Source organism: Antedon bifida, chromosome 6 (genome assembly GCF_963402885.1).
Source record: "Antedon bifida chromosome 6, ecAntBifi1.1, whole genome shotgun sequence".
NCBI classification, from domain to species: Eukaryota; Metazoa; Echinodermata; class Crinoidea; order Comatulida; family Antedonidae; genus Antedon; species Antedon bifida.
Window position 1 is genome coordinate 6,254,544 of NC_136231.1, and position 12,760 is coordinate 6,267,303.

Consider the following 12,760-nt stretch of genomic DNA (forward strand, 5'->3'; position numbering starts at 1 on the left):
AAGACTAAAATCAAAATATGTTTATAGATTCTGTAAGTAAATGCAGTGTTATCATTGATTGTCTGATTTTTAGTTGTATTTTGTGCACCCTACCATTTCGTAGTGACTTCCTTCCTTGGATTTTGTGCACGCGGTATTCTAGTCAGGCAGCATTTGTCACTATATTAACTTTACTTCATATATTTAGCCAAGTTTGATTTTTCACTTTTAAGTGATCAAGGACATCACAACGAACAACTTCCAACTTGTTGTCCAAATTCTAAACGCGTTTTTCATTCGCTGGGGGCGCTTTTTCAAAATGGCCACCTATGCTATCAAGTACTTATATCTCGGCAACCACTAATCGTAGAGACTTGGTTTTAGTCTTAAAATGTCCGTAAGGTACATAATTCTATTCACTATAATGGAACATTTTGCCCTAAAATGACCGGAAATACTATTTCTGACCATTTGACCTTTGACCTGATCTTATCATATCTCGGTAACTAATGGTCACACAGACTTGAAATTTGTTTCAAATTGTTCGCAGTATGCCTTTTTATATTTACTGTAATTAAATGTTTTGTTTTAAAGCAAACAGAAATGCCATATCTGACCTCTTGCCCTAATGCATGTAATATCCACAACTGAGAGACTATAGATTTGTCTAGTATTGTTTATAACTTGTACCGGTACTTGTGGTTTTTTTGATGATATCCCTTGTTCCAAAATCAATATTTCAAATCACCAATGGAACTGTTATAATAAATAAATACATACCATAAATATTGATGACAGTCAGATTACCCTCTCCAGTCAATAAAGTTCATCGATATCGTCTACTAGCTCTACATTCGAGTCCTTTGTATTCTCACATCCATCACCACACTCACATGCATCAGTACAGAGCAAGTTGTTTTTCTTACAACTGCAGCGATTTGTTGAGCATGAACCATTGCAGGTACATCGACGAATTTCTAGAAGAGCTTCTGGTGCTGGTGGATTGTTGCAAAATACCGGCTTCAAGTGACCATCTTCTAGTTGCCAGGAGTAGTCAGTTGCTGGTGGAATAGATGGAGTTGGCTTGCATGATGAATTCAATACAATAGACATGTAGTATGCTCTTTCCACGTTAGGTCTAAGAGTTCCCATGGTTGGAGGTATTTGTTGTCCTTCCTTGCCTTTCTGTGAAAATAACATCCATCTCAAGTCTGTGACATAATCTGCCTTGATCTTAGAAGTACTGTATAATATGCAAACATATCTTTCCATTTGCCTGAAAATCCAATTTGGTATTTCAGAGGTCAGTCCATATACAGCAAATGCATCTAGTATTTCATCGTCACATTTCATAAGTGCTTTGAAATGGGCGGACACTCCTTTTCCAGCAAATGTACCTGTGTTATCTGTACCTTTAAATGCGTACCATCCAATCAGTGCTGCTGATATTTGTTTTCCAAGTCGGTAATAGCATTCCCATATAGGTATTTTTCCCCTCTTTTCCTACAAAATGTGGTCATTGGAGGAAGTAGAGGATAGCTTCCTGTTAAAAGGATAAAGACATCAGTATCTGCAGAAAATGTCAACATTGGCACTTGGATATTTGTTCATACAATTAAAGGCATTCAATAAGACTAGTTGGTCCCCTTCTTCCAATGTGTGTTGTCTGTGTGTCATCTCTGGCATCATGATAATTTCTGAGAGATTGCAGTTTGCCATCATGGACGTGTGATGTACTACTAGGACCTTCTTCGTGTTGACCCAAGTGCCAATGTTGACATATTGCACTTATGAAATGTGACGATGAAATACTAGACGCATTTGCTGTATATGGACTGACCTCTGAAATACCAAATTGGATTTTCAAGCAAATGGAAAGATAAGTTTGCATATTATACAGTACTTCTAAGATCAAGGCAGATTATGTCACAGACTTGAGATGGATGTTATTTGCACAGAAAGGCAAGGAAGGACAACAATTACCTCCAACCATGGGAACTTTTAGACCTAACGTGGAAAGAGCATACTACATGTCTATTGTATTGAATTCATCATGCAAGCCAACTCTATCTATTCCACCAGCAACTGACTACTCCTGGCAACTAGAATATGGTCACTTGAAGCCGGTATTTTGCAACAATCCACCAGCACCAGAAGCTCTTCTAGAAATTCGTTGATGTACCTGCAATGGTTCATGCTCAACAAATCGCTGTAGTTGTAAGAAAAACAACTTGCTCTGTACTGATGCATGTGAGTGTGGTGATGGATGTGAGAATACAAAGGACTCGAATGTAGAGCTAGTAGACGATATCGATGAACTTTATTGACTGGAGAGGGTAATCTGACTGTCATCAATATTTATGGTATGTATTTATTTATTATAACAGTTCCATTGGTGATTTGAAATATAGATTTTGGAACAAGGGATATCATCAACAAAACCACAAGTACCGGTACAAGTTATAAACAATACTAGACAAATCTATAGTCTCTCAGTTGTGGATATTACATGCATTAGGACAAGAGGTCAGATATGGCATTTCTGTTTGCTTTAAAACAAAACATTTAATTACAGTAAATATAAAAAGGCATACTGCGAACAATTTGAAACAGATTTCAAGTCTGTGTGACCATTAGTTACCGAGATATGATGATAGAAGGTCAAAGGTCAAATGGTCAGAAATGGCATTTCCAGTCATTTTTGGTCAAAATGTTTCATTAGAGTAAATAGAAATATGTACCTTACGAACATTTTAAGATTAAAACCAAGTCTCTACGATTAGTGGTTGCCGAGATATAAGTACTTGATAGCATAAGCGGCCATTTTTAAAAAGCGCCCCCAGCGAATGAAAAACGCGTTTAGAATTTGGACAACAAGTTGGAAGTTGTTCGTTGTGATGTCCTTGATCACTTAAAAGTGAAAAATCAAACTTGGCTAAATATATGAAGTAAAATACAAATGCTGCCTGACTATTCTCTCTGTCACTGTCTTAGCTTTAGAAACACCCATCAGTAGAGGGCGACATAAAAAAAAATGATACAAATTTGTTTTCTGTATATAGATTTTCACGCTGCTGCTTTAGCCAGCTACGTCCCAAGAGGACTACTCATTCAGAAGCTATAAGCAAGCAGCAGTTATAGTACTAGAGGCCGACGTTTTTGATAATTTGTAAACTAGGATGGGTCATGCTAAAATTACAAACCCCAAAGCACGTCTGGGAGAAGAGAGTCTATGAAAAAATTTGCTGATAAATACACTATTATGATGCATAGACAGTAATCTGTAAAATCTTGTTCAATAAATAATGACTTTGTTCTTGCTGTCAACCTAGGCCAGTATTATAATAATTCACTATCAAATAATCAAAACATTATTTCTGGTATTTACAATGAGTCCCATTTGACTGTAAATCTAGACCGATATTATAATACTGTAATTCGCTGTCAGATAATCATTGAATTATTATCAAAACAGTCCATATAATAGTAAAGTTTTTGTTTGTAATAGGATACAATTTGTTCACACTTGAAGAATCTAGGCTTGATGAAGTGACCTCTAGACTTGACCTTAGCAATAAAATAAACTAAAGTGACAGAAATTGATAATAATAAGAATAATATTATTTAGACATCATTTTTAAATTATTTAATAAGCACATCATCTTTTACTGATTCAGTATTTTTTATTTTTCAATTGCACAATTATGACATGTCAAAGTATGAATTCTTGTTGTATTTTACTTCAAATACAAAAGTTATTCACTTCTGTAACAAAAAAATAATATTTATTCACGTATAAAAAGAGAAAAGAAACGTTTAATTATAACCCAAAAAACCATTGTCTGACACAATTTAAGTATTTTTTGCTTTAAATTACATTTTTTTCAGGTAAATAACTGTTTGGTTAACATGAATAACTATTATGTGACAATTGTCGTATTCGAGTGTACCGTTGAGTTGTTTTTCCGTTGAGTACTTCTTTAACGGAGTATTTTGAGCGTTGAGATTGTTCTTAACGAAAAAGCTTTCGTTGTCAACGTTTTCTATTCGAATGACTTTCTGTTGAGCACAAATTTACAATTCGAATACAAAAAGTACTCAACGAATCTTTACGTTGACAACGAAAGTTCCCAATCGAATACGACAAATAAAATGACACATTCAAAAACAAATTTGAAATAAAAAATATTTTTCAGGGGGAACATGTATCTAATTAAAACTGCTACGTCAACAAGCGAACAGCGTTTTTTGTAAGAAATATTTTTTGTTTATTTTGTTTTCGGTTTTTTTCGGTTGTTTATGGTTGTTCCAGCCTACTCGTTACTATCAGTCCTCCTACACCAAGAATAGAGGTAGGCTAGGTAGGCCTATAGCTAGACATCAGAAGTTGGAGAGCGGGAGATGGCCTAACTTACTACTAGGCTAGGACTAGGCCTAGGTAGAGAAGGCCTAAAAACCAAAGGTTTTAGTAGTGGGCTTAAATAGCACATTAGGTAGGCTATCGTGTAATTAAACAATACGTAGGAGAACATAATACGGATCAGGTGCCGTTTTCGGCCACCTCGACTTGTATGGACTATACCATTATAAAAAGATGGGAAAATAGGGGTGTCCCATTTATTAATTGAGTTGGTTAATGTGTTAAAATACTGCTGCTTTTGTTCTTTTGTTTAGTGCATTATGTTTCACCAACAAAGGGAAACAACTACGCCCTGCATGCTGTAGAATTAATTTCAGTTTTCAAGTTAATAGGCCTACAGTATATTATGGCTCTTTATTTCTATATAATTTTTAGGCATCCTTCCTTAATATATTAGGTGGATTCCCTAAGGTGGATATTGAATATTTTTTACGGATTTATAGATACAGAAAGTATATAAAGAAAGTTTTTATTCCAGTTACAAATAAAAAATATAATTTACCTAACGATAACACAGTAGTACATTTAATAAAATGACAGTAGTACATTTAATAAGATCTATCACATACTGATTATTAGGTAATCAGTAAAACAAATAAACATTATAATTTTGTCAATGAATCTGTACCATTTTGTTCCCAGAAAACACAGTGTTTGACATTGCGTGTTTTTAGGTTTGGTTTTTCTAAAACGTTTTAAACACGTTTTTAAACGTTTCTGTGTAGAAATACATGTTCTAATTGAACAACGTTTGCATCAAAACGTTATAATAGCGAATGCAAAACGGAGCTGATAATGTCGCCATGAAGAGGATGATTGGTGTCTTCCAATATAATCGGCAAGCCGTTCGCTGTAGAACGAGTCAAGCATTTGCATAGACAAATCAATTACTTACGATATTTTAATATCGATTGTACTGTAGTATTTAGGATGTTTTGATTCCGATTGTACTGTAGTATTTAGTTGTATTGTAGTTTAACATGTTTTAATTCCGATTGTATTGTAGTACTTAAGATTTTCTAATTTCGAATCCGATTGTAAATTCTAAAATTTAAAGTGTTTAAATCCAGATAGGAATAACATAGGCCTAGTATTTAATATGCATTAATTTTGATTATACTGTAGTGTTTAGTTTAGTTTTTATATATAATAAGTAAGTATACCTACTTATATAGTTTTTATTTATTTATTCAAAGGAATCACCTTTATATCGGTGTCACACATTTATCAGTTAATGGTGCATCCAATTTACAAATAACATAAGCCACAAAGTTCTAAATACTAATACATAACATCAAAACAAAATGTAAACTAATTAATTAATTAGATCTGTATGAAAATACATAATACGTAAATTGTACAATATATAACTACAAAAATAAAAACAGAACAACAAAAATACAGGATAGGCCTAATAAATAAATAAAACTTACAGATATCAGGAAAGAAATAGGTGCTGCATAGGCAGGATCATGTATAAAAATAATAATCAGGTACCTGATGATGACCTATGGTCGAAAGTACTAGTATAATAAATATTTTATTTTGAGGCAGAAACAAGAAATTTGTCTGTTAAACTTACAGATACATCCTCATAGAGATGTCTGTAGCTTGTTTACTATATTAATAAATTAGTTGAGAGAGGTAATGCTGATAAAATTGTAGATCTAGTAACCCATGCTTTCATTAAATATTTTTTACAATAAAAATCAAAGATTTTTCCTAATGTTTCATTTTCAGTGAATAAATAATTGTCTAGCATAAAATGGTGTTTTAATTCCTGAGATCCAACAAAAATTATCCCAGTACATACTTAATTATTGTCTAACAGGGTTTAATGAAGGACATTTAAATAAAAAATGATTTACTGTTTCTTTTTCGTTAGTACTACACATCTTACATAATCCTGTGTTATGATTTGACGACCCTCAAGATCTAGAGAGTTTGATCTTGCTTTAAATTTTAAATTGATACTCTTAAAATTAGTTTTATCTAACAAATATTGTTCAAGGTTTGGAGTTCCTTTATACATAGTATATTCCGTTAACGTTGTTTTGCATTGGGCCTTTGAAAACCACTCGTTATGATCAACTTGTTTATTATTTTTCCTAAATGGCTTTATCCAGTTAGTAGATGGTTCTTCATTAAATTTGTCTATAACATTTGTTTTATTTAAAATATCTTTAGTTAATATAGTAATATTGTTACAAATCTTGGCATTCCCTAACACAGTACCTAATAATAACATGCCTTATAAAAAGTACATGCATTGCTAGTTTTTGATGTTTTGTATGGTTCCTTGTAGTTTGTACTGTAGGTTACATAACAGAACAGTTGTATTGTCTTCCCATTCAATAGACACCCTTCTCTACATAAAACATAATACACCACACCCCTATCATAATAATGGTATAGTCCATATAAGTCAAGGTGGCCGAAAACGGCACCTGATCCCATAATACAAACCACAAAACAAGTAGTATTAGTAATTACCAAAAAAATAACCAAGAAAAGTTTTGTTTTTAAAACTCACTTTTACAAAAGGTCTGATGACGGACGGGCACATCACAAAAAAGTGTAAGCTGGAAGATCCCCCCACACATTCTTGTGTTGTGTACCGCCCTCTATAATTAAGTTGATTAAAAACTTTTTTTTATCCATAATGCGAACATATTTGTGCGACGGTTTTTCATAATAATACCAATTCAGAAAAATGCCACGATTTTTATCATTAGATTATTTATCTGAGGTAGTTAGGCCTAACTATTGTATATTATTTGGTATGCCCACCAACCTGGCCTAGGCCTAGGCCCTAGTAGGCCTAGCATGCCATTCACTAGGGGTAGGCTAGGCCTAGCTAGGCCTATAGGCCTAGCTAGAGTAGTAGTAGTAGGGGCCTAAAGTAGCTAGGCCTAGCTAGGTAGGCTAAGCCCAGCCTAGGCTAATCAGCACTGCTGGCCTTTAGCCCTAGCCTTCTACTAAACTTTTAGGCCGAGGCTAGGCCTACTAGTAGTAGGCTAGTAGTAGTACTGCTATGCGCAATTTAACATATACTACTAGTCTACTGTACTACTAGCCTGGCCCTAGTAGAGGTCCTAATACTACTACTAGGCCCCAGACAGGGCGTTTATTCAAATAAATGTCACTGTCACTGAGTAACACACTTACACTATTTAATATATAACACATTCTCTCTCACATTTCTGAAACAATTGTGGTACTTTTATAGGTTCAGAATCTCAAGCATTCCGTACTCAGTCGGTGTTTGATGACATTTCAAACAAGACTGGGATGTAATGATGCATACTCTCACGATGGGACACTGGATGACTATGCTTATAGAACACCTTGGCGAAAGGGTAATTATGTGTTTGTTTTTTATACATACTCCAATTATTATAGTACACCTTGTCAAAAGTATTATTTTGTTTTTATAGGAAATTGATTTTAGAGGTACATTATTACGCTAATTTTAGCGCTAAAAAACACTTTTTTCGCGTGATTTATGTTTTTTCTGCTTTTTCTAGTAATTTTACCAACTTTCAAACAATTTCGACTTAAGATCACGTCATACGAGCGTGTCGAATTGGACAATTTGCACGCGTTTTTGATGAAAAAGTTAAAAAATTCGTCAAAATTATGCCTTTTTTTAAACAGTCATAGTTTCTAAACTACATGGTGAAGTTTATTGTTATTACATATCATGAAGTAGATGATTTGTTAATATCGGAATAAGGCATCAATATGGCTAACCGGACATTGTGACGTCATCGTATGGCCACTCGAATATAAAATATAGGATTTTTGTCTCTTTCGTCATAGCTCATCACATTTAATAGAGCGCATCTCCACTTATCCGTATTCCATTTTGTTTATATTGTCTAGGTCAATCAATTATCTTTCGCATGATTAACCATTTTAAATATTGTTATGACGTCATCATGTGCAAAAGCGTCAATAACTTTGGTGACTTAGTTTCACCTATTCTGCACTGTATGTAGTACGTATACAGTATATAGTGTATACTGTATAGACGTCACACAAAATAGAGAGCACACTAACATTTTTTCAATGGTATAATCGTTTTTCTGAGCGTAATATTCTAACGTAAAACGTGCACATGGCGTTTGCGCTGCGGATAACCTAACTCGTCCGTAGTGACGAGTTCAAATCTAGTTTAATTAGATATCACATTTTTTTAAGCAAACACAAATTGAAAATATCTCAAGGTAAACAATACAGAGATCATTATCACAATAAAAGAAACACTTTATTCCAGCAATTATTTTATATCGGACATTATATACTATATTTTTAATTTAGCATATGTATATTATGTGGTAAATTATAACAGACAATATATGTTGCATTTTAACTTCATAGCTACTTTGCTAGACAATGATGGTACTGAATTAGCTAAACAAATCAAGTCACTGGACAAGAAAAATACTGCTACTCTTGAAACTATCACATTGAGGTTTGTAACAGCAGTTTTTAGGGTTTAAAATGGGCGATGTTGATAGAGGTATCAAAGCCATTATATTATAATGGTGTTGTCATGGAACTGAATGAAATCATGGATGAAGTATTTTCTTAATAGATGGAATGGAATTAAGCAGAGTCAATCAATGCGTATTAATATATTAATATTCTGGTAATTTTATTTCATACGAGTCACTCGCCAATTACAGGATTGATAAACTATTTTATAATTTATCGTGCTTATAAACTAATTCTCATTTGAGGGTTAGGGAATGGAGTTGAAAGAGTTGTGAGTTACCACCCTGGCACAGATCAGGATTGAACCCTGGACCATGGGATTGGAAGGCAAGCATGATAACCACCAAGCTACAACTTCACTAATAAAATCCACTAATAAACTGTATCATAACTTGATTTAATATTAATAATCTTAAACTAATTCTGTTACACACTTCTTATCTTGTCTCTTCGGATATTTATTAGAGAATGTGATGATATTGATGATCCCAACCCTGAGATCGTTCCTAGTTCTAACCCAGACTCGCCACCAATCTCCAATGATGATGTGTTACATATAAAAGAAAGAATCAAGGAAGGAACAGAAAAACATCAAAAAATCAAAACAAATATAGGTAGGAATTGGTATATATGCATAATATGCTGTTTAAACTATATTGCTGATACAACATTTTTAAATGTTCCCACTTTTATGTTCCCATTTGATTTTTTTTACTTTACTTTTTTAATGCTAAATATTTGCATATACTGTATATACAGTATTTAATATATATCTTTATCATCTTTTTTTTTGTCTTTTTATTTTCACTTTTTTCGTTTTTGTATCGTTCCCCGTTTTTTAAATGTTGAGGGCTACATGCATGTCAGCCTCGGCTGTTTTGACAATCCTTATACAAAGTTTAATAAAAAAAAAACCTCTCATATGACTATCTTGCCAATTAAAGATTGAAAACTAAACCTATGCATATAAAAACTAGTAAGGTTAGGCCTTTCCCAGAAGATGGTTATAGAATAATAATAACATTCTCAACCATACTTGATTCCATTTGAAAACACCGCAAACCAACTTTATAATTAAAGCCATGCTGTTAGCAGATAACCCTAGTTGCAATTTACGTAATTAGTATTATTTCAAAATAAGATCTGGCTACACTATCAAACTAGTTTAACAAAAAAAAGTGTGATGTGCCCAAATATGGTAGTGATATGCCCAAATTTGTTAGTGATATGACATCATCATGTCCATATATGGGCACATTACATTGTTTTGCAACATAAAGTTTGATAGTGTGGACAGAGCTTTACAAGCATTTTTGTTGACTTGATATTTAGACCAGCAGTTGTCTTTGGAAACTCCAGTGGTGTTATTATTGAAAAAGTCACTACCTAAAACTGAACATCTCTTACGACATTTAACATCTACCATTGTTCAGGATCCATTCACACAAGAGGATGGTAAAGCCATTACAGAGCAAAGCATATTAAGGCAAGTTTTTCATGGCAAAATTCTAGATTTGCTAAACATTTAAGACTCAAAGTCTTGAAAACAAAAACAGCAGAAGACTGAAGCACCTGAATGAGTAGTATTATGTGTGAGAGTTAAGTTAAGTTTAGAGAGAAGCTTTAACATGTTTTTCTCGTTGTACGATGATTTCTGAGTTGGCCTTTAGTGTAAGTAGACTATTCACTGTTGATTGTCTTCTTTTGTATTTTTATTGAATAGAAATGACAGACTGTACAGCCAGAAAAACACAGAGATTATTCAGCCTAGTAATTTATACTATGAACAATTTGAATTAAAAGAACTAGAAAAACAGGTAAGAATGATAAAAACATATTTGTGGAAATACACAACTTGCTTTCCACTCAAAAGTGTTGGCAGCCAATGGGCATGCATATTCATATTTCCATCTACTTTTTGGGACACAACAACATTTTCAACCAATCAGATCTCAGAAAATGTTTTATTTATTTATACCGATAATATACTTTAATTTTTGTGTTTATATAATTGTCAGGACCAGTGTTTGGAGGAAGTTGAAGTGAGCAGTGTAGTTGATACAAACATGCTGTACAATGTCAATGACAACCTGTCTACAGAGAATGTCCTGGGCTCAATAAATGATGGTAAGAACTTTCTACCTTCAATTAGGGACAAATTCATAAAGAAATCATTCTTTAAAGTACACTTTAATCTATCATTTTTCGGTAACTACATTTATTGTCATATGGCGATATAAATATAAATGCATTGTTATCCTTAACAGTAGGCCTATAAATGTTGTTTATTTTAGTCTACTACTTACAGAATAGAATAGCATTTCTGAACACTATTGGAAACAGTCTTAATTTGGAGTTAGTATGCTACAAAAATTAGCCTATGTACCCTATGATACTTTTTTGAATAATAACAATGTGCTTAGATATTGAAAAACTTGGAGGCTTGAAACTGGCCCAGAATGAACCATATGACTCAAATCAACCAATCACAGTTAAGAAGTCACCAGAGGAGGCATTTATCGAGATCAACAAGAGTGCCAATGAGATATGTCAGCATCAGGATGATGGCATTCTAGAGTCTCCGTCAAAGACTGACATCAGCTTGCTGCCAATTTTTCTTCAGAACCTCATGGAATCATTGTCGAAAGAGTTGATACCAACATTTGAATTTCCGTAAGAAACAGATGATTCCTTATTAACTATATATTTTTAATATTTTAATATTTAAATGCTATTTTAATTTTGATAATTACTACTGTTTTATTTGTTATACAAGCATTATTTGAATTTTTAAAATTTTTAAAAATTTTTAAAAATTTTTTAAATTTTTTTACTACAGGCCTATATCTATATTCTGATGTTTTCAGTTTAACTTGTTTCTTACATTTTGAATTTATATATATAGTTTTTATGATCATTTTTATTTAATTGAAATTTTGTTTTAATTTGTTGATTGTATGTACTTTCTTTCTAAATGTTTTTTATATTTGTATATTGCATTTTATGTTTCTGAGTAAAACGCTTTTGTTAAACTTCAATCTTTCTTTGATTGCAATAAAGTTCTATTCGTAATTATATAAGTACTTACTTTGTTTATACCATAATAATACCTAATACCACTTATAATAATATTTTATTATTCTACATTTCTAAGAGTATTGATATCAGCAGAAGAAAAAGAAAAACTGATGCAAGCATTGATCACGAATGAGAGGTTCTTTAAGGATATTTCAACACTAATATTAAAAGGTACATTTTATTCAAAAATTTTCTACAAAATTTTCATCTAGATCTTTTTATACAAAGAAATTTGATTTCTATTTTTGAACGTAGAAATTTAAAAAAAAAAAATTAATTTGTTATTGTTTATGAAAAAATGTAAAGCTTTAATACTATTGAAAATGAAAGTCAATGCTTTCAAGAATAATATTTAAAAATAGAATAAATTAAATTTTATAAAATTGTATTTCAAGTTCCTGTCAGCCCAACCAAAGTGCTTCTTGATAACCTCATTCAAGAAGCTCAGATGCTGTTGAATGCCAAACCAGAGCACTGTAGTGGAGAGCTAGAATTAAATCTGACATGGGATCCTGTAGCTGCATCAAAGCCTGATGTATATAGAGCTACAGAGCCACTGGACATGGTAGCGAGCACAGAGGCTAAAGTTGTACCAACTGCGGTTGAGGAATTCTTTCCATTGGAATATAATGAAGGTACAGTAATATGTATAATATATATTTTACAGACATCAGTTGTGCTACAAATATTGTTAAAAGTGTGAATACACCATGGTTATTTTTTATGTTCAAAACTGTGAAATAAGTGTTGTGAAATAAATGTGTTATTACAACTAAAGCTCTG

At 32.7% G+C, this 12,760-nt stretch overlaps 2 protein-coding genes across 2 annotated transcripts; both read left to right on the top strand.

Moving 5' to 3' along the window:
* The first annotated feature begins 7,081 nt into the window (after positions 1 to 7,081).
* On the top strand, positions 7,082 to 10,940 carry LOC144845014 (uncharacterized). Its single transcript, XM_078702128.1, has 6 exons — positions 7,082 to 7,148; positions 7,629 to 7,758; positions 8,783 to 8,876; positions 9,365 to 9,513; positions 10,232 to 10,354; positions 10,918 to 10,940. Exons 1-6 carry the CDS (start codon positions 7,113 to 7,115, stop codon positions 10,938 to 10,940), a joined length of 555 nt encoding a protein of 184 aa, XP_078558254.1. The 5' UTR covers positions 7,082 to 7,112.
* LOC144845906 (uncharacterized) lies at positions 10,929 to 12,719 on the top strand. Its single transcript, XM_078703415.1, has 4 exons — positions 10,929 to 11,026; positions 11,323 to 11,572; positions 12,054 to 12,148; positions 12,373 to 12,719. Exons 1-4 carry the CDS (start codon positions 10,966 to 10,968, stop codon positions 12,678 to 12,680), a joined length of 714 nt encoding a protein of 237 aa, XP_078559541.1. The 5' UTR covers positions 10,929 to 10,965; the 3' UTR covers positions 12,681 to 12,719.
* The last annotated feature ends 41 nt before the right edge of the window (positions 12,720 to 12,760 follow it).

Coding starts and splice junctions, on each gene's coding strand:
- LOC144845906 (XM_078703415.1), top strand. CDS start 10,966: ATGCTGTACAATGTCAATGACAACCTGTCTACAGAGAATGTCCTGGGC. Junction 11,027..11,322: donor CCTGGGCTCAATAAATGATG/GTAAGAACTTTC, acceptor CAATGTGCTTAG/ATATTGAAAAACTTGGAGGC. Junction 11,573..12,053: donor ATACCAACATTTGAATTTCC/GTAAGAAACAGA, acceptor TACATTTCTAAG/AGTATTGATATCAGCAGAAG.
- LOC144845014 (XM_078702128.1), top strand. CDS start 7,113: ATGCCACGATTTTTATCATTAGATTATTTATCTGAG. Junction 8,877..9,364: donor CTTGAAACTATCACATTGAG/GTTTGTAACAGC, acceptor GATATTTATTAG/AGAATGTGATGATATTGATG. Junction 9,514..10,231: donor AAAAATCAAAACAAATATAG/GTAGGAATTGGT, acceptor CTTGATATTTAG/ACCAGCAGTTGTCTTTGGAA.